This window comes from Myotis daubentonii, chromosome 2 (assembly GCF_963259705.1).
Source record: "Myotis daubentonii chromosome 2, mMyoDau2.1, whole genome shotgun sequence".
Taxonomy (NCBI): Eukaryota; Metazoa; Chordata; class Mammalia; order Chiroptera; family Vespertilionidae; genus Myotis; species Myotis daubentonii.
The window spans coordinates 219,756,234-219,781,374 of NC_081841.1; the positions used below are offsets into that span (position 1 = coordinate 219,756,234).

Here is a 25,141-nt window from a genome sequence, read left to right on the forward strand (position 1 = left end):
AATATGCAGGTTACATCTGCCCAAGCCCACTGATACATGGGCTGGTTTCAATATCATTTGCATAATACAAATATTTATATGTATAAATGAATATATATATATGTATACACACACAGAGATACGTAAGTATAAAATCTTAGAAATGAAATAAACATTCAAAGCGTGTACATACAGGCATCAAAATTAATATTCAGCAATACCTTATGAATAAACTTTTATAAATTCAAGGTGTTTCTCACTTATCTCCTAACATGCTAAGTAGAACATGAATATAGCAATTGGAATATTTTTAAAAGATCTTCAAAAATAAAATTTATTAGGCAGGCTTGGTAGTGAGCATAATAGTTAAGTATGAAGGACGTTTTGAAAAGAAAAGCTTTCTTAGCCAACAAAGCATATTGCATTAGTCACTAATTTTAATTTCAACTGTCAAATGCCTATTAAACCTATGAAACTGAGAAATGAGATTATGTTGGTCAGACACAAGGGAATTTGTGTATTGAATACAGTGTTTGGCTAAGAACACAGAGCTACAAAAAAGGTATCACTTTGAGAGTTGATTGCTCAATTTTGAAAATGACATGCATTTTAATAAACACTGCCTTTAAATGATTCAAAGTGTGTATATACATTTTTTGGGGGCCACCCTATAGACAGGACTGATTTATATGTTTCATTAGTCAGCCACACGCTTTACCCTAAAGCATCAGAAAGTTGTTTCAAAAGCAGGGAATTGATGTTTCTAAATCATATAAAGACAAGTCATGAGTTAAAAAGACACCCGGACCCAATAAGCAATGCCAAGGCTAGGCAAGGGGAAGGCTACCTAAGGCGTGAGGCGTATTCCCCCTGGGGTGACGTTAATCTTTGTGGTTATTTGACATCTCAGAAGTGTAATTATCACTGATTTCGGGGGGAAATACTCACTTGTTGTTTTGGCTCCAATCACAACCGAACACGGCAGCGGGATGCTTGTACCTGTGCAGCACTCTCCCATCGAGGGTTCGGATGATGCTGAAACCGAGTGAAACGTGTCAACAGGAAGCACACACTGCGAACACTCGTTCAAGGGGACGAAGAATTGCGTAAGTCAAGCCCACGTGCTTTAGGACAGGGACCTTGGCTGCAGGCACTGGGCACATTCGAAGGTGCTGGGTAATGTTATCTGCATCAGTTATGATTGATTATGGTCATCTACTTATACCCCGTAAAGGGGATACATTTTTATTGAGAAACGACTTCTTATAGAATTTTTTTATTGAGGAAAAGCACAAGTTACACATATATTTTAAACCATTATGATGTAACTGACATATGTCTTAGGTATTCGGCTTCAAAATTTTTATTTAAAATAACTCATTTCTAATGCTGGTTACATGTACTATCATACCAAGTCCAAGATGTACATGTTATAATATTTCTCTGCATGTTCTAAGTGATATAAGTAGAAATTTGAAGGACCCCTTTTCCCTAAAAGGATCCTGTATACTTTAACTGCAATACCATATACATGACACCATAATACAAGGGCTACTGGTTCCTTTAGAAAGAAAAAAGTAAGTTCTGTATAAACGAATGTATTACAGGTTTTAAAAAGTTTTTGGAACAGACCCTCTAAGACACCGTTAGGTCCACCAGAACTTCTGAGGGTACTGGGTAGTGTGGTGACCATGTGTATAAGTGTTTAGTCACTGACTGTGCTCAGTCATCAAATAAATACAGCCCTGAGCAGACAAGTGTCACCCAACCAAAAAACACGTAGGCACATTTTTCGTATTTTGGTCTGTATCAATTTGCAAATAGTTATTTCAAGGGAAATATCACTAATATTGTTATTTCCAAAAATTTTAATATCCCGGTAAAGAACTTTAGTTTCCATAAGTACTGTCTTTTCCACTGAAATTAAAAAGTGAGAATAAGAAAAGTGGTGCCTGTACAGCAAAACCTAAGACGGGACAAATGACTCTAATCCAGCGACCATGAGGGTCTGCATCACCGTCAGAGACGGCAACCCCTGCAGCTGAGGGGGCATCACCAGACTAAAACATTATTTTAGCCCCAAGGCAATTTCTCCCTTGCATGGTATATTTTGGAAACCTACCTTCCCCTAGGACTTAACAGAACTGAGAAAGCATGTATTTCTGAGACACAGGGTCAGAGAACTGAGCTTCTATAAAAAGGCATTTCCCACATGAATTCCCTTATCCCTACCCTTTTCTAAATAATGGCACCTCCCCAACTGTGAAGACGTTTCTAGAGCACATGATAGCTCCTGAGTTGCTGTAACACTGACCTGCCACTCCCTCCAAAATCAGAGGGGAAACATCTAGACTCTGTGAAAAGTCCTTCAAGCCTCTTGGAGGCCACTCACTCTTGTAATTATTACTCGGGTAGTGCTGTCACTTTGCAGCCATGGCTGGCTCCTTTTTATTATTTATTTATTGCTAATTTTTTAAAAATTGACTTCAGAGAGGAAGGGAGAGAGAAACATCAGTGATGAGAGAGAATCATGGACCGGCTGCCTTCTGCACATCCCACACTGGGCATCCAGCCCGCAACCGGGGCCTGGGCCCTGACTGGGAATCGAACTGTGACCTCCTGGTTCATAGGTCGATGCTCAACCACGGAGCCACACCGGCCGGGCTCTCTTTATTTATTTTTGAACATCACCTCATCGTTATTTATTACTGATGCATCATAGCGATACAGCAGATGCCTGTGTGGACGTCTACATTAATATTGGTGACAGGTGTGCACAAATGGAACCGCGTCAGGATGTTCAGGGAGGAGCTGCCGGACACACTGGCAGGCCCCAGGCATCTCTGTGGAGGTGACAGCCGCACACAGCACTCACCAGAGACCATCTCCGCTGCAGGTCGCTATTCGTTTGGAATCTTTATGACTCCAGGCAACGCAGAATATCCCATTCTTTCCATGCTTCAAAAAATGCAAAACACCTATCAATAAGAAATAGTTCACCTCTTTTTCTCTTAGTTACTTACTCCGTCTAGATTATTATTTTGCTACGAGGAGCTGCCGGGGGTGAGGCTAACGGAGGCCTTAGGGCCCGCAGCAGGGAGGGAATATATACTCTAAGCATGTGTCCGGCTCTCACACTTAACCTCAGGATCACTGTTTCAGGACATGAACCGGGGGGCTTCCGCCTCTCTGCTGTGGACCCCGGTCAGGAGCCAGAAGTGCTTGCTGAGCTCCTTGCGGATGAAGCGCTGCTCCCCGCCTCCTGCACGCACCAGGCTGCGGTGCAGGTGACCGCCGGCTTCCTACCCAGGGCAGCCGGGGCTGGAGTGCAAGACATACGGCAGACACTGTGGCCACGACCGTTCTCAATTTCAAAGGTTTACTTTTGTAAAAGCAAAAATGAGCAGATTTAAGGTCATTCCTAGAACCAATAGCTTCATTCATCTGTGCGTCCGCGTTCTCAGACTGAGGGCGGGGAAAGGGACGCAGTCCCAGCTGCCGTGATGGGAACGTTTAAAACTCCAGAAGGGTGTTACACACGGGCCTGTCATCCTTCAACGGGGTCACGGGCGAATAAGGTGCCGTCACCCCATTTCCAGCGCTGACTGAAGACATTTCAACCTTATATCCCACTAAGCTGTGCTGCTTTAAGGGGAGAGAAAATGCCCTTTTACCCTGTTTTATGGCCGTTTGACTAAGGCGGTCTCTAGCTGCTGTTTTTACCTCTTTGGAGGTCAAGGGGGAGGCTTACAAAAATGGATACAAAATGGGGTCGTGTCCATCCCCGTCCCCTGGAGCACGCACCCCCCCCTACCCCCCGCCATCTCCGCTCCCCCATGCAGGGTACACCCGGCTCTCGAATACCCTGCTTTTCCTGTGTGAGGCGCAGGTAACGGCTAAGTCCCGCGGGCATTGCTCACTTCTCCCACATTTATCCTCCTAGATTGGAGCCTTTGATACTGGTCTGAACTAGAAGGATATGGTGGCAACAGGCGGTAAGAACACGGTGCTAGGATGCTGGGCTGCTGGGGTGGGGCTGGGGCGGCTCCAGTGCTAATGGACAGCCCCTATAGGTCACAAGATGCCCTAAGAACAGCCCAGCAGATCTGACACCTGGGATGAATGTCTTGTATTTAGGTTTCCTCCTCAGGTGCCTTTCTTCTCCCTTTGTCGTGGGATGCGTGTTGTTCTAGCTGGAGGGGCGGGGGGAGGGGGGCAGAGGATAGGGTGGGCAGTGCTGGAGGAGAGTGTGGTTGTTACATGGAGAAAGGGCAGGAGGTGAGCTCAGTCCTGGGGGGGCGGGGGGGGGGGGTGGAAGTTTCCTCTGCTGAGGGCAACACTGCCCCCTGGCGCTGGAAGTTCCCAAACACTGGCCAACCCCCGGAGATGAAGGGTACCTGACCCTCACAGGGATAAGTCTTTCGTATACGTGGGTTTAAAGCCTCACTATAGACACGATTTTATAGACGTTATATACTTAATAGGCATTAACAGTAATCACTCGAAATGAACGAAATTTCAAAATAGCAAGAGACAATCCTAGATGCTGGGGTATTTCCCTGGATTCGTATCTAACATGCTGTCATGAGACCATGTATATTTTCTAAATATTAGTGGGACTCGGTCACCTCTGGGTGACAACTGACTCCAAGCAGAAGTACAAGCACCATCGGTGACACTACAAAGAGGAAGAGGATTGGTTTTAGGGCTTGTCGTGGAATAAAAGGATTTGAGGACTGAAAGGGAAGCTAAGACACCATATAACCGACTTCCCTGTCTCAGAGGTGAAGAGTCGGGTTCAGGGAACAAAGGCTTCTCCCTACGTCAACAGCTAGCCAGCGAGAGGCCTGGGACGGTGACATGGGAATTGTTCTGGGCTTCGTCTCTTCCGACTACTGAATATATGCCCAGATAACCTGGGGAGGATGACTCAGATTCCTCCGAAGACCTCATGCCACTTGAGGTGGAGTTATTTTTCAGAATCCATTTGAAGGTGTAAACATCCCCTTGGGTGCCCTTCGAATTCAGAGAACACAGTGCCACCTGGGGGTTATCTGTGAAGTTAAGAGACAACAGCACTGGGAAAGCCTGGAGCCGCACAAGACATCAGGCTGCTCGGCCACCAGGAAGTAACACCGTACCTCGTTAAAGCGCTGGATCACTTTGCCCTTTTTAATATCCCAAACGAAGGCGCCGTTTTGGGAAGTTGCTCCGGCAATGCAATCCAAATCACCTGGGGAAACAATTGGACAGACATTATCTGAAATGCTTGCCAGAAATGTGCTTCCCAGATAGGTAATTTTTGAAAAAGACTTGAGATTTGCTAAGTAGTTCTTTAAAAAAAATGTATTTATGTGAAAACCCACAGAATTAATCGCACGGTCACAAGTGAACTGGGCTGATGCCTAACCATTCATATTTACAGAACAGCTGCCTCAGGGAAAAATCTGTGCTGTGGTTTAGAAAGCAAATTCTGTAATTTTAGAAAGCACATTTTTAACACTTGCATATATTTGGTTCGTATAAAACTTTTAAGGAAAATGGTCACGTAAAATGCGTTATATCGTTACAGGCATGCCTATACAAACGCAGCTAAAATTAGATGGGTCGCAATGAACCTGATTTACCCCGGCTTTTCCCTATAGCCACGTGATACCAAAGGGCCCAGAAACCCAAGTGTCCAGCAGGAAGTCTATTCTGAAAACCTCCCCCAAACTCACCCAACCAATACGCTCTTCCTACTGCGCCTCCACCAGCCTTTGGAAGGAGACGACATTGAGGGGAAGAAGGGAATTCACGTGAAAACAAAAGTCAGGAAGGCCGCTGAGCTGTCCTCCCGGTTTTAAGGGCATGCTGCTTACCTGGCGCCCAGGAGAGGGAATAGATCACCCCCTCGTTCCCCGGGGACGTGTACGCCGCGGTCAGCGTGTCCACGTCCCACACCTTCACCGTGCCATCGAAGGACGCTGTCGCTAAGAGGCTGGGGTCGTTGGGCTTGAACTTGCAGTCGAAGATGGTTTCCACGTGTCCCTAGGATGAGGCACACAAGTCACTGAGAAAATCCGGCCACTCAGACAACCCAGGTGATTAATAAGCAAACCAGCGTGCAGTCAAGTTCAACCCGGTACCAGGGTTTCCAAATACGGCTGCAAACATGCAACGGCGAGCAAAGACGCAGGACCCGCGTGCTGCTGCTGTGGGGGGTCCCTGTGCTGTGACCGTACACGCCTCACAGACCTAGATTCATTCAGCCTCCGTTCCCTACGGCAGCAACGAAGTCAAAGATTTCCAAAAGTCCGATTTCAACTGCGACCCAATGCATAGCTTTTCTTAATACTTATCGTACACAGAGGGCGATGCTAGACATTCATAAAGCAGTGAATTCTCAACAGTTACTATGTAATTCTGGGAACATAATAAAAGACAAGAGAAAACTGAAAGCAGCCTTTAATGCAAATATCACGTTCTTCGTACCAATGACACAGTCCAAAAGGACTTCACAGTTTTTACTGAAAGAAGACGCATCTGGCTTGGTCTTGGCTTTTCATCAAGTTGTTAAACTGTTCCAATGTTTTCTAGCAAGTTTACTCTTTGGAACTCACAATCCTGTTCCCGCGACATGGCGACAGGGGTCCCAGACATCCCGCAGGCTGTGCGGTGGGATGGACAGATGTGTGCAGACATGTACCTGCTAAGTGGAGGTTAATGACTGGGTGCCTGTGGGCGAACCTGGGAAGAATCTCAGGTAAGCAGCCAGTTGCCATGTGTGTCTCCCAGCACTGGGGATGGGAACTGACCCTCCCCTCCTACTCCAAGCAGCAGACACCGCAGCATGCGGGACTGGGGGGAATTAACACAGGGACAGGGCGGGCGAGCTCTCTCCCCCCCTCCCCCCATGCCTGCCCTAAAGGTACAGAAGGAGCCTTCACACTCAGGTGCCTCCCCTGATACCAGGGAGCAGGGCCCTCAGGAAACAGCACCAGGGCCGCAAGGGAGGGGAGGGGAGGGGACAATCTCCAGAGCCAGCGAGGGGGAGGGGAGGCGGGGCAGGGGCAGGGGCGGGGCAGGGGCAGGGGCTGGGACTGCCTGCTGGTGGATTCTTCAATGTTAATTCACGGCTATGCTTTCAGAACTCATTTGAGAAATCATACAGCAGGAGCTACGTGGTGAATGTTTCTTGTCTTATCGGGAGGAATGCAGGGGTGAAAGGAAGAAAGGGAAGCGTTTTTCTTCATTTTAATCAAGTCGACATTCGCGTGGAAGGACGCCTGTTAGCAAGTATCTGATCTGAACAGGGGTTTTCTGATGCCATGTACCTTGGAAGCTTGGAGATGCTTTGCAATTGCAACATCATGTCGGGTGTTTGTGCTGGTAACTGCCTAGCCATCCCAGATCTGGGTCTGCCTTAGCAACGGGACTTTGTGAGGAAAAAACTCAAGTTCTCTTCTGACTGGCAGGCACTTTAAAAGTGAGAAGAGCCACTGAAATTATTTATAATCAAGGAATGTTTTAGTTTTGGTTGAATTATAAATTTAACATAGTTTTTTTTTTAAATAAAACATATTTTAATATGAGGGTATACACTCAATAGAAAGTCATTTGAACTTAGATTGTGTAACTTCCTTACTCATATGAATTTTAAAACACTTGTTATATTTTTCTCCCTTCCCTTTTCATAATTCTTTTAAAAGTAGGTGGTAATTTGAAATGGGGGAAAAATTTCCCACACTGGGGAAGCATTTATATGGAAAGAAAATTCAATAAACTGAAGAATATCTACAAAAGGAATGTTTTTATATAACTATGCTACATGTTGTTAAAAAGTATTTTTGCTAATGTTCCATATTTTTATTTGAGGATAAAATCAAATTAGCCTTCAAATAGTATTATTGATTATTTCCCTCTTTTTTTTTTAAAGAAGGGTAATTATAGCTGTAGAGTCCTTTCTAAGTTTTTCCAGAGAAAAGCAATTAACATTTAAAAGTCTTAAATGTCTAGATTAGTATAATTCAAACCTGTAGGGGGAAAAATGGGCATTTTATAAACAAGGAAAAATGAGGGAGGATGATTCTTGACAAATAGTAATTACAACACAATATACATGATTATATTCATTCACTCACTCATTATGCATGTATTCATTCATTCAGCAAAACTTAATGAAGTCTTGCTATGTGCCAGGCCCCGGGTTCTGGTAGTGGAGATAAAGTATAGATTAAAACCCAACAAAAGCGCGAGTCCTCAGTGAGGTTGTACTCTATTGTATACAGAGCCTTAGTGGTCCTGAGAAGAGAAGAGCCCTGGCCAGTGTTGCTCAGTCAGTTGGTGCCTGGGCTGTGCTCAGGAGGCAGCCAATCATCAATGTTTCTCTCTCTCCTTCTCCCTTCCTCTCTCTGTGAAATCAATAAAAGCATTTTTTTTTTAAAACAAAACAAAACAAAAACAGATGATAGAATCATAGAATTATAATGATTCAATAATAAAGAATAAATCTTAAAAATACTTAACCCAACCGCCTTGCTCATTTACAGATGGGAACACCAAAGCTTGGAGTAGCTGGCAGAGACGGCCTTGTCCTTCCTCCTAAGAAAGGCTTGTGCTATTTCTCTCTTTGCTTCCAGAACATGGCACAGCAATGCAGTTCCCAGCACTGTACGAAGGGCTGGCATGGTCCACACAGCAATGGAACACTACCAGCCATGCAGGGCAATCAGGATAAGCGAGATCGCAATGTTCACTGGAGTTTCATGTTTAAAGCTTAAAGAATCTTAATAGTTTTGTCACCATTCTAGACATCATTCTGAAATGTTTCAGCCACCCGGGTAAAGTCCTAATGATATGATTCGTTTTCAAAAAATATACATTTCTAGACAGAGAGGAAGGGAGAGGGATAGAGACAGAAACATTATGGATGAGAGAGAATCGCTGATCGGCTGTCTCCTGCACGCCCCCTACTGGGGATCGAGCCAGCAACCTGGGTATGTGCCCTGACAGGGAATCAAGCCTGTGACCTCTTGGTACATGGGTCGACGCTGCTCAACCACTGAGCCACACCAGCCAGGCTGAATTTTTACAAAAATAAATGTTAACAATATTAATATGTGAGTGAATAGTAAACATCATGAGCTTCACAAAGTAAGTGCCGGGTGTCAAAGAAGGGAGGACCGCAGACATACCATGTCCCTCAGAAAATCCCACTTCTTGGCTCCCAGGTCATACAGGCCCACGCCCCCGTCCAGGAAGCAGCAGAGGGCGTGCCCGGGGGGCAGGGAGAACGCCTGGCCTGGGGGCAGCGCCGGCGGGGGCACCGCCTCGCTCGTGGAGGACGTGTAGTGATTTGGGGTTGGAGGCTGGATTGAAACTGAAAAAGAAGAAGATCAGCAGGTGAACATTCATGGTAGCAGCTTCCCGTGTGCAGATGACACCGTGAGGCTGGGTTTGTAAAGAGGCTCCCGTGTTTCCTCTCAGCAGAACTGGGGTCCGTGAGCTGTAGGCAACAACCACATTTCTGCCTCAGGAGTACTTGCAGTTTTGCCAAGAGTCAGTCAGAAATAAGTCAGTCAGAGAAAGATAAATATCGCATGATCTCACTCATTTGTAGATTATAATGAACAACATAAACTGATGAACCAAAACAGATCTAGAGACAGAGAAGCATCGATCGGATGCTCAAACCTCAGAGGGAAGGTAGGGGAGGGTGTGGGTAGGGGGAGAGATCAACCAAAGGACTTGTATGCATGCATATAAGCCTAACCAATGGGCACAGACACCAGGGGGGTGAAGGCATGAGTGGGGGTGGGGGCAATGGGGGATAAGGACACATATGTAATACCTTAATCAATAAAGAAAAAAAATAAAATTAGTGTGTGAGGAATCACTAATGCTGTGAATATCTGGCATATTATCTCCCCATATATTAAAGCAGAGAATGCTTATTTTTAATTAGAACCTTCTTTCAAAGTCTTGATATATCAGCTTACTCCCCCTTACACACACACACACACACACACACACACACACACACGTGAATTTTGTCTTTTATAGCTCATAACTCTCTAGTAATTGCTATTCTAATGAAAATAATTATCCTTAAGATTATATAATTCACTTTAATTTAGCACCAAATTAAGAACCATAATTGTCTGACATACATTTTTTTCTACTTATTTTTTAATATGCTTTTATTAACTTTTAGAAAGAAAGGTAGAGGGATAGAGAGACAGAAACATCGATGGAAGAGAGCTATCATAGATCAGCTGCCTCCCACATACCCTCTACTGGGGATCGAGCCTGCAATCCAGCAAGTTCCCTGACCTGGAATGGAACTGTGACCTCTTGGTTCCTAGGTCAATACTCAACCACTGAGCCATGCCGGCCAGACAGTCTGACGTAACATTTTCTTCTCAGTTTTTCTCTCTTCCTCCTCAGGTTTACTTTTATTGTTCATATGCTTCCATTTCTCCAACTTTCAATTGCATAAGTGTCCCCATGTTTAGTTATCTTCTGCCTACTCTTTATCTCATACTGTGTCTTCTTTTCAAGAAGTTTTTCCTTAGAACAAGAATATTCTTTTGCAAACATAATCCAAAATAATGATGCCACTGTAAATTATCAGATCAATCTATACTAATTACATACTGGAATATAGACAAAAACTTCCCAGATATTCTCTTTTTTTTAGTATGCTCCCTTCTTTATTCAAATATCATCGTCTTCCTTACTGCATTCATTTGGATAACACTATTTCTCAGAATCTGGGAATGGCAGGAAGTTCAAGCTAGAATGAACTTCTCATAACAAAAGAGGCATCTGATTCCATGAAACTGTATTGACCATTTGGTTAAAATTCATATATGTTTCATGACTCATTGTTCTAATATTTTAATTTACTGATGTTATGGGTGGTTTTGATACCCTCTATGTACTTATCTACCTGTAAATCATCCTTTTTTTAGAATTTGGTATGTCTGTATTTTAAAATCTTCATTTTCACATAATTTTTCTTATTCCACACTTTGTTACATTTTAAAAAATGGGGTGAGAGACTAGACATCTAGCAATAGATTCCCAAAAAGGAATTACTCACAAATGACAAAAGACTGGTATGTGCTTCTCCATATTTTATGACTTTCCTCTAAAGAACATGGACCATTTTTGTAATATGAAAACCAATGTGAAAGAAGAGAATCGGTGATATTTCAGTCATCCTATGTTATGCACGTCATAGCAACTAAACCAGGGGTGGGGAACACGGGGCCCGCTGGTCACATAAGCCCGAGAAATCATGTGGTCTGGCCCTGCCAAGACATTGGGGGGGAGGGAGAGGGGGGTTAACTAAACGTTTGACCAAATACGGCAGGCTAACTTTTAAGCTGATAACTTTGTATGGCCTGCGAATGATGTTATAAATATCCACGTGGCCATTGGTGGAGAAAAGGTTCCCCACCCCTGAACTAAGCAAAGAAACAAATAACCACCAAAAAACAAAACGAAAAAATAAATAATTGCAGGGTATACAGTGTATCAGCCTCCAGAACGTTACTTCTCCGGTCTCAGCACCTCCAGCACTCCCGTTTCCAGGATTTAGAAGCAGTAAGGCCTGACAGAAAAGCTTAGCTTGTGTGGCTTACGTGGTTCCTTTAGCACAGATTTTGCCAAAGGCTGGTTTTTACATGTGCTTTTCAGTAGCACAGATCTGATACGCCTATATCACTACATCAGTCATTTCATTTGGAAGCAGCAGATACACTGTTTTAAGGTATTAAACTCTGATGATACTTTTACTCACATTTTTTTCTTGGTGGAGAATTAAGTACGTGTAAGCAGTGAAAGCCCGTTTTCTTGAGTTTGAAATTGTCAATCGGTGTTGTTCTTGAAACATTCCAAATGCGTAAAACGCCTACTTGAGAATCTAGTCAGGAAAAAGCATCATGTTAACAACTTTACTTGAGATAGGAAATGCCCAGACGTAAGAGTAATAACAAATCTTCAACATGCAAGATTTTGGGCACCACCAATGGCTTTCTTCAATAATAAGACTATACAATAACACAGTGAAAGAGACAGCTAACGTGCTATTCAACCTTTACATTTTTGACATGTTTACCATTTTTTTCTGTCCTGGACCCTTCTCTGGGGTGAGAAACTGCCTTCTATGGCACCTCTACCCACAGAGGTCATTGTGACAATCTGATCACAAAAAGCACCCTACTGAGCCATGCGGTCTAGGAAAGGCAGCCAATGACAACTTCCCACCCACCGTTGCACAATCCTCCCTCGTCCGACACATTCATAAGCGGCTCCCTTGCTAAACTGCAGCCAGACAGGGCTGCCCAATAGACCTGAAACCCGGCTAGAAAGCCCCCAGAATTCTACCTTCATCAGCTACTTTGGAAAACAATCTGGCAGGTCCTCAAACGATTCAACATGGAGCCAACATGTGGCCCAGCAATGGCATCCAATGAATGTACCCACAGCATTAGAAACTCGCTCATACAAAAGCCCGCACACCAATGCTCATAGCAGCGTTGTCCATAACAGCAAAAAACGTAGAAAAAAGCTAAGTGTCTGTCAGCGGATACACAAAACCTGGCATACCCATGCCCTGGGATGTCATTCACCCTTAAAAAGGAATGAGTTACTCACACGCCCAACAACACGGATGAAGCTTCAACCCTCTCTGCTATGTCAGAGAAGCCACATGTTGAGTTATTTCATTTCTATGAAACGTCAGAATCCCCAGAGACAGGAAGCAGCTTAGCAGTTTATGTTCACACACGTGTACACGAGGGGTGGTGGACAGGGGGTAGCGGAGAGTGACTGCTAGTGGTACAGAGGGAATTAACTGAGGGGATGATGGAATGTTCTGGAATTAGATAGCGGTAAAGGTTGTACAACGTTCTGAGCATAGAAACCACTAAACTGTACACTTTAAAATGGTGACTTTTATGGTATGTGAGCTTTATCTCAATAATAATAGTATTAGCCATATAAAAAATTCCCATGTTTATCATTAATGTACCCTATGAAATAAAGGCAATTAAGATATATAAGGATCTGTCTGCTTCCATGTGTAACCGAAGTGCTTAAAGTAGTAAAGAATGTCTTTTTTTAAACCACAGTCTACAGCCAGTACCATCCCGCCCCTGTTTCAGACACACAGCACAGTGGCTGGAAGGACAGGTCCTCTACTGCGTGGTCCCCGCTGCCCACCCACCCACCTGGCTCCATGCCCGCCACCTCCGCGTCACCGGCCGTGTTCTCCACGTTGCAGTCGCATCTCTGCATCTCTGTGGCTATTCTGCAACCACCAATGTGGCCTGCTCAGTCCCCTCACCTAGTTCACCCAGGCCCCCACGCCCCCTCCCCCCTGGCAGCTGCCAGTCTGTTCTCTTTATCTCTGAGTCTGTTCCTATTGTGTTGGTTTGTTCATTAGATTCCACGTATAAGTGAAAGCACATGGTACTTGTCTTCCCCTGACGGGCTTATTTCACCGAGCATCATCCTCTCCAGGTCCATCCACACTGTCGCAAAGGGTAAGATTCCCTTCCTCTTTACGGCTGAGTAGTATGCCATTCTCATCCACTCAGCTACCGATGGGCACTTGGGCTGTTTCCAGATCTTGGCTATTGTGAATAATGTGCAAATAATTTCTTTAAAAATGTCGAGAGGATAAAGACTCTCTTTTATTTTACACTAAGCCAATAACAGGATTTACACAGCAGCTGATAGCACTATCACTTCAGAGACCATACTTTCTGAACCTAAGTAAAGAGTAAATAGTAATACTGCCGGGAGCCGGTCCATCCTTGCTGTTTCAAGGGACCTGGCATATATGGCATACGGTTCTTAATATGTTTGCTCACCTTCTTGGCGCTGTGTTTTAACCAAGGTCACCTCTCCTAGAAAGGTTGAATCCCCAGGTAGGGATTTTCCCCTGAAGTCAGGGAGGGGATGCCTCTCCTAGAAAGGTTGTTTCCCCAGGTAGGAATTTTTCCCTGAAGTCAGGGAGGGGATGAAACTCCTTAACTAAGTGCCAGATGGGTAGTTAATCACTACAAACAATCATGCTTAAGCTACATAATCTTTACTCCCTGGAATGGAGATAAGAAACGCCCTAACCTTTGTAATAGAGATTGATAGGATTGAATCAACTGGTATAAATACAGATGTAACCAGACAGAGAGACAGAACTCAGAACACAGAACTCAGAACACAGGGCTTGGAAGACAGGACCAAGAGAGACAGAGCCTAGGCACAGAACCTACACAGAACGTTCTCTAGAGACAGAAGAACTTTGCTGGAGAGAGCATGCTGGAGGATCCTGGACAGGGACTGGCCTCGGAGCCTGGAGGCGGAGCCTGGCAAGAGATCAACTGAACACTGTCTCCATGCCCTTCCTTCTTCGCCGACTCCGTCCACACCTTTAGGGACCCCTGGACCAGCTGGGGCCGGAACTTCTAATGAGTATTTTAAATCCCCCCTCTTCCCATCCCCATCACTCCTTGACTTTGCTCTCTCTCTTGATTAGGAAGCCATGTGATAGGCTCTGGGGCTGCCTCAGCATAGGGCTCACTCCGCTTACAATCCCCAGGAAGGCTCATAGGCCTCCTGTCCAGATAACCCGCTGTTCGAGTCTGTCCTCTAACTCTCGTCCTGCCATTCCTGAAACTGAACTGTCTTTGTATTTATACACACACAAACATGAACATGCACACGTGTGCACATACATCTTCCAATTTATTACCAGAAACCTGGATAACAGGGTCTTAATGTCATTTGTATTTGTTGTTATGTTAATGACATACAGTACAAGTAAAAGTAAACCAGGCATTTACTATAATAAATGATAACATTTGCAGCATTAATAGGTCTTACACAGACGTAACCAATGAAGGAGTATCATTTCCTGACCGAATTAAAGAACACACGCGCATTTTAAACGTGGGGGGTGGGGCCCTCACCTCCGGTGATGAACATGCCCGGGGCGCTGGGGACCCAGGCCACGCACTGCACGCAGGCGGCTGCGCTGGGCAGGCTGAAGCTGGTGATGCAGTAGAGCGACTCCGAGTCCACCAGCCGGATCCCGTGATGCAGGTTGGCCACCAGGAGGTAATCCGTGGACAGCGGGTCCCACTCCAGGGCCGTGACTGGGTCCTCTTCGTCTGTCCCTTCCAGGGAGTCGGGCCTCAGAACATGTCTCTGACTTTTATTCCCTGTTAAAATGCGAAGAAAATGATTTCAAACGACATTCTCAGAAAAAGGTCAGTAACCGGGAGGGTGCTGACTTTCTCCGCGAAGTCACCCAGGACGTGTGACGGCGGGGAACAGAGTTTGCCCCAGAGACGGAGGTCAGATGGCACTGCTCTGCGTTGGCGATCTCTAGGACCCGGGAAGCCTGCCCTATTTGTTACTGAAAAACTGTGAGAGAAAGACAGGCATACACACGACTCTGTCATCAACTACCATCTCACTGGGTGACAAAGCACACAGATAGGAAAGGGCTTTCCAGAAGGAAGAACATCCTGTTGTGAGTAAAAGCACAGACTTTGGCCGAAACCGGTTTGGCTCAGTGGATAGAGCGTCGGCCTGCGGACTGAAAGGTCCCAGGTTCGATTCCGGTCAAGGGCATGTACCTGGGTTGCGGGCACATCCCCAGTAGGAGATGTGCAGGAGGCAGCTGATCGATGTTTCTCTCTCATCGATGTTTCTAACTCTCTATCTCTCACCCTTCCTCTCTGTAAAAAATCAATAAAATATATTTAAAAAACAAATAAATAAAAGCACAGACTGGGTCCAGCCTGACCTAGGTCCACCCCGTACGGGCTCCGAACTCTTGGACAAGACACTTCCTCTCCGTGTGCTTAGTGTTTGTGTGTATAGTGAACATAACGATTCCTGCCTTGTAGGGTTTTTTGTTTGTTTTTTAAGATTAAATGAACTAGTTGCTGAAAGTGCTTAGGACAGTGGCGATTTGAGCAGCACATCACTATTTACTCTTTGTCATGCATCAGACCATCTGTCACAACCATCATTCACTCCTGACTCCAGTACAACCAAGGCAGCCAGAAACACAGGGGACAAAACAAGGGGAATTAAATGAAGCCAGGGCCCGCCCTCGCCGGTGTGGCTCAGTGGATAGAGTGCTGGCCCTCAGACTGAAGGGTCCCAGGTTCGATTCTGGTCAAAGGGCACGTGCCTTGGTTGCAGGCTCCATCCCTGGCCCAGGTCGTGGCTTGTGTGGGAGGCAACCAATCGATGTGCCTCTCTCACATCGATGTTTCTCTCTCTGACTCTCCCCTTCCCTCCACTCTCTAAAAGTCAATGGAAATATATCCTTGGCTGAGGATTAACAACACAACAACAACAACAACAACAAAACCCCACAAAAAAACAACAAAATAAATGAAGCCAAGGCCCAACAAATAATCCTCTCTTCCTTCCAAATTACATACACAACTGGCAATGGGGGGGACTACGCTTCTGCAACGCACCCCAGGGGACTCCACTCCACAGACGCTCTCATTCTCCAAGCACGGCAGTGAAATGACTACACTGAGAGGCGACGGCCCAGTTGTCCCTGCGTGCTCCACACGTTAAGATAATTTTTTTTTAATTTAAAAAATAACACAACTGGAAGATACCATAGCTCTGTCATCAGCACATACGGTTCTCCCACCTTTCAGGTTATCAAAGCAGAGAAAGGCATTTCCCGTGGGTCTGTCAGGTATTATGAAATGAACTGAAAACCTTACAGCTGGCCCTGACCAGTTTGGCTCAGTGGATAGAGCGTCGGCCTGTGGATTGAAAGGTCCCAGGTTCGATTCCTGTCAAGGGCATGTACCTTGGTTGCAGGCACATCCCCAGTAGGAGGTGTGCAGGAAGCAGCTGATCAATGTTTCTCTCTCATCGATGTTTCTAACTCTCTATCCCTCACCCTTCCTCTCTGTAAAAAATCAATAAAAATATATATATATTAAAAAAAAAACACCTTACAGCTTCTGCCTTGACATTAACTTCATCAGAATATGATATTATATATATACAATGTGGATCTTAAACAGGTATTGTTTTAGTCAGAATTTGTGCATATATAGTCATAGAAAGTGCATGACAGTTTTCATTTGGATTTGTCAAATTTTCACAATGACCATCAAGGAAAGTTTGTTTGCTTCTTCTTTCCCCCAAAAAACCACCATCTAAATTTATATTTTATGTAACAATAATGAATATTAATAAGGTGGGTTATTACAAGGCCAAAAGAGGCAGAAAAATGATTTATTAACCTACATCAGGGGTGGGCAACCTTTTTGTGAGTGCGTGCCAAAACCAGCAAAACCTCCGACTCAAAATTCTTCTGCATGCCAACCCTAATTTTTTGAGAATGTTACGCCTACTTGATATCTCTTAAGGTGTACGTATGTGAAGAACCTTGAAGAAATAATAAAATTCATTCGAGTGACAAAAACACAGATGATGATGAAAAATACATTCATTTTTTAATGTGTACATGTATACTGATAGTCCGACAGAAAATTTTATGACTCTATTTGATATTATCAGTGGGACTTTTGCTGCTGCATCACTGATGACAGAGATTTTACATCAGGTTTATATTTCGTGACCTTCAGAGATATGCACGAGCTACTACTTTCATCTGTCAGGCTACTCCTATTATGAGACTTAACAAAATTCATCACTGAGAACAAAGATTCACAAGCATATGTGGATGAAACCAAAACACTGGTCGGATCTAGGAAGGCAGGGAGAGTTAAGGCAGAGGCATAGAAATTGCTCTTCCCCTCTCTAGTCAATCCATGGCTATGGTCTTTAAGATAACTTGTTATGTAAAATTATTTATTTATCTAAGATGCACCTACACTGAATTTATCTGAAAAATAAAAAAGTCGATATTAAGAAAAAAATTGTAAATGGAAGATTATAAGAGAGGGTTTCGCATGCCAGCAAAAGTTACTGGCGTGCCATGTTTGGCACGCGTGCCAGGGGTTGCCCACCCCTCACCTAGGTTGTACTTTACTAATTTTTAGATATTTGTATGTGCCACTTAACATCTGTGACTCATTAAAAATATTCCAGGATATAAAAAAAATAATAGCAACAAAAAAATGATAAAATTCACAATGAAAATGTTATAATATCTAAATCATGTTGCTGCAAAGCCCCATCTTACAGTCAAAATGATGAGTTATAGTCACTATTTTCTGTTCTATCAGGTATCAACATTTTTATTATAAAAGATAGAAAAATGAATCTATAAATGTAAAGCCGGTCATTAGAATAACTGCTGATAGTATTCTAGTTTACATTATTTATTTTGCTATTACTTGTGTTCTATTTTTTTATACAAATATCAGGCCCCTTGTGTTGTCAGATAAGGACAGACGCATGTGATAAATTGGTAAGATGAGGTTGACAATTTCTGTATGAGAGACAAAAACTGGGGCAAGGGAAAATTATGGTTGAAAAATAAAATAATGAGGATGATGCATAATCCAAAGAGCTGTTGAAATTTTGATCTTGAGATCTGGTGGCTAAAGCCAAGAGGAGAGAAATCATGAAAGGTGGCACAATAGGATAAAAATAAAACAAAATGACAAACAAAAAAATGTACTGACGAGAAGCACAACGTTTCCTAGAACTGACACCAGAAATAAATGCCTCTCCCCTGAGCGCTGCCAATCGGGGACATGGTGTTGTACGAGGAGAAGGTCACCAACAACATTTCTAAGGTGAAACAATGCAAACTTTGATTAATGCCCTCCTAGGGGTAACAGCAGAGTCGAGTCAATTAAAACAGCTCTGTGACGAAGATAAGAACATTCTCCGATGAGCTGGCTTTGTCCAAGAATATAACTGGAAATAGGTAAAGCAGTGGTTTCCCAACATTTTTGGCCCTGGAACCCTCTATGCATATGAGGATTTTTACATGAAAATACAGATAATACAGAACAAAGCGGTGCTTTTAGTCTGACTGAGTCTCCTGGACCCCTTCTCCCCTCCACCCAACACACACACACACAGATATACACACATACTCACAATCACAATTTTGAAATCACGGATTTAAAATAATGGGTGAACTGCCTCATTGTGGGCAGTCCTCCATGAATATTTCCCTTTTCTTCTTCTTCCAAGATAGATAAACTGGACAGCAGTCACCTGCAGGAGCCTGGAGGACGGAAATTCTATCTTGTCAGGGAGAGACTAGACCCCCATGGGGCGGGAAGTCAGTAACAAGGTGAGGGTGGCTGCTCCTCGGGGAAAAGCAAGAAGCTGAGCGCTACAGTATAACGCCACAGTCCAAGATTTCAAACCCACAGCGGTGTCTTGTCTGAATCAAAAAGCAGCATTTTCTTCAAGACCCATTTGCTCTTGTCTACACAAAAGGGAAAGGCATGGCCAGATGACACCTTCCCTAATGGTGTGTGCGTGACTTCTTAAAAGCCCTGGGGTGTCAATGAGAGCAAGAAGTCCATATTGGGTTCTCAGTGGTAGAACTGTGTCCCTTCAGAGTATGTGGAGTATCTGTGACGCTGTTGAGCATGTGACATGGTTTGAAAACAGGAGCCCCCAACCAGAGAGACGCCGGGTGCTGACAGCACGCTGCGCAGGTGCCAGCAGGACTCTGTGATGAGCGGGGAGCCGTTCAGGGAAGTTTTCAATAGACATTTTATCGTTTAAATTTTAAAAATAAACAAAATTTTCAGGCCCTTTCCTTCAGCCGGAGTGATGAACTAATGGGGTCTACAGAGTTGTTTTTCCTTTCCACCCCAGGACCAAAGACCTGGCTGAGGATCTGGGGCGTCCGACTGGCATTTTACACGCAGGGGGGAGAATATTTTTGAGTGGTAAGTCATCAAGGATTCCAGCTCCATGTCTTTACCCACTCAGGCCGCTTTCTTAGTACGTGTGCAGAAACAAAGAATTGACTTAAAAAGTAAAACTATGGGACACAGGCCTGATTCGGGGCACATCAAAGTAAACTCTGCATGGCTGGGTTGAATGCACGACAAGGCCTGAGATGTAAATTAGCTTCCAATGATTATCTGGAATCAGTAAGATGCTGGATAATATTTGCACAGCTATTACTTTAAAAATCAAAATTCCGTTACCTTTGGCTTTCTGCCGTGTAAATAAGATGTCACAGAAGCTCAGGAAAAGAAGATGGAGGAGCTCTGAGAACATCCTCACCTGGTTGGAAAATCGATAGACTCCCGTCCATGTGACCGAACACGACCTTGCCCTTCTTCTGGGGGTGCCACCTGAAGGTGCCGATGTCGGACATGAAGCTGTGAGCGTCTCGGTGCACGGCCACGCCGCTGTCCGGCCCCGAGATGGTCCAGATGAGCAGCGGGCCCCTGCGGGGAGCAAAGGCCACGGCCTCGCCCGCGTGCCAGCACCAGCTCAGGGAGGCGGGCGTCCCTGGAACAGAGGAGACGTGGTCACAGCAGAGCGTTCCGGCGAGAACTGCCACCCAGCAGCACCTGCTCTGTGAGCTCTACAACACGCAGAAGAGCACGTTCATTCCTTACAAACACATGACCTTCTGACTTGGGAACGGGATTTTAAACTAATCCCTGAGACCCCCGGGAACGTACACAGGGTGCTTCGTCGGTGAAAGGAACAGCACCTAGTTCGGTTTAAACTACTAACACGATTACACGCTTCCTGTGTAAAGAAGGGCATAGAGTTCTTTCTTTTAGGAAACTGTTTGCTCATTAGAGCAATTAATTTTGACCGAGTTCTTGTGTGTGAGACCTGCTCTAGGCAGTCCCTATACAAGTTAGTATGGGTTACAATTCCTGCTTTAAAGGATCTTAAGTAAAAATTGGGAAGATAAGGATGACATGTATGAAAAGTTAGACGTTACTGTCAAGGATTTAATAACAATGAAGTTAATGCTACAATCTACGTCTTAGCAGGAGTTTAAGATCAAACCTTAGCCTTCCCTCAGGTGAACTAAACAAGTCACTTCCCGTCCGAACCTCTGTCTCCTCATCCGCACACTGGCTACAACTACAACCATCTAACCACTTACTTCACATGAACATCGAGAAAAGAAAATACAACAATGGATGTAAAAGCCCCCTTAAACTGTGAGACAAAATAGGACAGTTCATTGTAAATCTCCCCACTGTCATCGCAATCAAATAGATCCTAAATGAAATAAGGGTTACGGTGAATTCCTGACTCAAGACAGGGATGGGGACTCTTTCAGCAGGTACACTGATCAATGGCATCAGAATCGCCCAAGTGAAGACGGGCAGCGGATGATGCGGAATTAGGGCCTGGGAATCGATTTTAACGGGGTTTGTGAGCCACCGGGCTACTGTTCCCAAAGTAAGTGGGATTTAGATTATAGCTTGAAGGAGCCATAGAGTTTAAATATATGAGATGAGCACTATTTCCCAGGAAGAGAAAATGATATAAACAAAGACACAGAGTCCAAAGTTGTTTACTGACCGTAAAATCAATTCGTGCCTATAATGAGCCAGGAGGCAGACACTGGAATCTTATGCCTAGGTCAGGGCCTGACATACAAGGGGAACTCCACCAGTTGTATTAAATGAATGAATACATGAATATATAAATGAGGTCAATTAAAAAGATGATGTGGTTTTAAGGTACATTAACAGACATAGAATTTCCCCGATAAGGGGTGAGACACACTGTGTGACCAAACCACCACAGAACACGTGAGAAACCATGAGAATTCTGGCTCTCTGAAAGGCTATTTCCAGAAGGGCAGCAAGGAAGAAAAGGGGCAAGAACCAATGTCATAGCCTTACAACAGAGACCCCTACCACAGCGGCCTGCTGTATGCAAGTGCTTCTAAGAGCCTACCAATACTCACGCACTTGATTCTCCCAATGAGATTCTGAGATAAGTAGGACACATAATTATCCACCATTAAAGGCTTCCTTTTCTGACAGCATATTGTGACATTTTTCAAGTGGGTGACAATTTTAACATTTTAGAATTAAACAAATACATTTCCTTTAAATTAATTTTTTGATTATTGGGGAAAAGTAACGATGAAGTAAAAACTACAGTTGCAGGTTCAAGTTCAACTGCTGGATGGGGAAGTTCTAATATTGACTGAAAAACTGACATGCAAACTTCTACTTTGCTTACCCTGGATTCTGGAAAGGAAGAAAAATAAAGTCTAAGCCATTTCAAGGGGACTATTTAAAATGAAAGTGAACAAACATATTCACAATAACTCTTTGAAAAGAAAATATCAAAGTTTTCCATCTTCACATTAAGGAGATACTTGGAAACAGCATGAGGAACTTATTGATAAGTCTTTGAAAACTTCGGAGGAAAAGGTATGCACACTTGATTTAAATTGTTACCAAAATTATTTAACCATTCTGCCAACGCGAATGCAAAGTTTTTTTGTGTGGATTCAGTGGCAAAGGAAGCCATGGTCCATACAGCTGGTGAATGAAAAACCTCTCCCATCAGGAATGGGGGTGGTGCAGCCGCTGTCTGATGACAGGGCAGGGGGTAGACTGGGTGGTGCTACAACAACACACGGTCTCAGCTGTACTTTAGCTTAACATTTAGATAGCATGGTCTCATGTAGACTTTGTGTGACAACCTCATGAGAACAATGACATTGTGTGATATTTTTAGTTTATGTCACATAAAACACAGACAGAATTTTAAGGAGTGTTTATCGTGCTACTTAAAATAAATTTCACACAAAGCTAGGTTTAAAGTATTGGGGAAATGCACGGTTTGTTAATATAAACAATACTGGGCAATTTATAGGGGTTGTGGTTGTTGGAGAAACACACAGGACTAGAAAAACATGAAAAATCTTGATGGAGGCTATCGATGGCTTTTATAACTTTTTAAAATCCTCACCCGAGCATATGTTTTTATTGATTTTCAGAGAGGAAAGGACAGAGAGAGAGGACCATCAGCTGGTTGCTCCCTGGGCGCCCCGACAGGGATTGAACCCGCAACTGAAGTGTGTGCGCCAACTGGGAACCCAGCCACCTCCTTTTGGTGCACGGGAGACTCCGCCAACTGAGTCACCGGCAGGCTCCATGGCGTTTCTAGATCACAAAGCTTGTACCAAAAGTAATCTGGCTTCTCTTACTGATGCATGGAAAGCCTTAAGGAAAAGTTTTACTTGCATTAATGGAAGCTCACTGAATATTTAAAAATATCTGCTCACAGATTACAGCAAATTACTAATACTGAAGTTCACTGGTTGCGGCAAGTAAAAATAGTAAGTAGGATATATGAAACTGGAAATAAGACTTACATTTTTCTAGTTGAAAAATGAACCTTGTTTGACAAGTATTTTTAAGATGAGATTTATGTAACAAAATTGGTATATTTTACCAGTATTTTCAACATTCCTAATGACCTAAATTTGAAAGACAAGGAAAAAGCAATAAACAAAATAGGTTGAACACATCCAAAGACTCCCTCCAACATGCAATATTACTGTTTTGGAAGCAAGACTGAAATATCATGGCCTATGGATTCTCAACGTTGTCACTAAACACTGAAAAGAATATGATAAAGAATCTTTAAACAAAATAAAGTCAGCGACATTGTCACTTCTCCATGTTCTCCCTCACAGCTATCATCAGAATTTTTTAGGGAAGAAGCTAAATGTGGAAAAGGTACCCAGCAGTAGCTTCCAAATTCATAATCACTAACTGAGCTGCACTTGGTGCTCAGAAAGAGGTGGCATATTGTGACATTTAATGCAGAAACGGGATGACTAACTTCACCATGATTGCGGGGTCTGATTCTAGGAGGAGGAGCAGGGTAGTAACAGTATTCGCTTCATAAGACCCACTGGTGTGGACCAGGGCTTTCCACCTTGATCTGGAGGAAAGAAACCCATTCAATAGGGCACTAAAGATGCGTGCATATTGTCCTCCTGGGTGTCAGATTGGAATAGAGCAATGAATAGGCAAGGCCAACTGTCCCATTAAGAAAATCTTATCTAATTGTTATTTTTATATTTACAGGGTGGGGCAAAAGTAGGTTAACATTGTGAGTATGCGAAACAGAGTTTATGATTATTCATTAACTAGAGGCCTGGTGCATGAAATTTGTGCACTGGGGGGGGGGGCGCGATGTTCCCTAAGCCCAGCCTGCATCCTCTTGCAGTCCAGGACCCCTCGCTCCTTCCTGCTTGGCTCGCTGTTCCTTAGCGCTGCCATGGAGGCAGGAGAGGCTCCCACCACTGCTGCTGCGCTTGCCAGCCATCAGCCCGGCTTCTGGCTGCGTGGCGCTTCCCCTGTGGGAGCGCACTGACCACCAGAGGGCAACTCCTGTGTTGAGTGTCTGCCCCCTGGTGGTCAGTGCACATCATAGCGACTGGTCATTCCACCACAACGGTCACTTAGGCTTTTATTATATAGATTATTGTATTATTTTAGGTACGAACAACTGTAAACTACTTTTGCCACACCCTGAGTTTTGAAAATGTTTGTGTTTTATTTAAATACTAACAAAATGATTTGGCATTTACTGTTTCTGATTGTTTGGTGTACTGAGTGTAGTTTTTCATGGAATTCTGTTTCCGTTTGGCACACACGCACACGGACAATCACAAGCCAGGACGTGCACTGTATTTCTTGTGCAGGTTACCAGGAGAGAGCTGGGCTACTTGAAAACCTGAGCTAACTGAAATAAAATATTCTGTTCATCGAAATACAAATGTTTCATTCCATAAAATACATCCCCGTTCCAAAGATACCTTTTGTATTGTTGAGTTTAGCAATGACTTTTTGTTCTGCCACATTCCAAATGATCACTAAGTTATCGGAACTGCCACTTGCAAAGAGATCGGGGTTATGTGGACACCAAGAGATAGCTGTGATAGTTTTTTTGTGTTCAGACATAATTGCGTGGAGTTTAAATTCATTATAACGGTGATCCAACTAAAAAAAATACATAAATAAAACATTTCAGTGCTTCTTTTTAGATCGTACACTTTCCATTAATCACATTTCCACAAGCTACCTCGATGAACATTAGCATACCTCTAATAACAAAATATGAACACGTTTCAAGCCTTGGTCTACTGTCAGGTATATTTGATCAGCTGACAGAAACTATTTTGAAAAAATATGAGAATTGAAATGAAATATATCAATTTTAAAAA

General features: G+C 43.8%; 1 protein-coding gene across 4 annotated transcripts in view; it reads right to left on the reverse strand.

Annotated features, from left to right (window-relative positions):
• The window catches only part of WDR17 (WD repeat domain 17), an 86,201-nt gene that overhangs the window by 33,832 nt on the left and 27,228 nt on the right, over window positions 1-25,141 (reverse strand). For all 4 annotated transcript variants that reach the window (XM_059685805.1, XM_059685804.1, XM_059685803.1 and 1 more), the window contains 9 exons: window positions 24,734-24,917; window positions 20,191-20,421; window positions 14,943-15,194; window positions 11,768-11,890; window positions 9,156-9,340; window positions 5,841-6,009; window positions 5,121-5,212; window positions 2,855-2,937; window positions 928-1,014 (listed from right to left, as the gene is read on the reverse strand). In XM_059685805.1, the coding sequence (XP_059541788.1) occupies window positions 928-1,014; window positions 2,855-2,937; window positions 5,121-5,212; window positions 5,841-6,009; window positions 9,156-9,340; window positions 11,768-11,890; window positions 14,943-15,194; window positions 20,191-20,421; window positions 24,734-24,917 (1,406 nt within the window). The remainder of the gene's footprint in view (window positions 1-927; window positions 1,015-2,854; window positions 2,938-5,120; window positions 5,213-5,840; window positions 6,010-9,155; window positions 9,341-11,767; window positions 11,891-14,942; window positions 15,195-20,190; window positions 20,422-24,733; window positions 24,918-25,141) is intronic.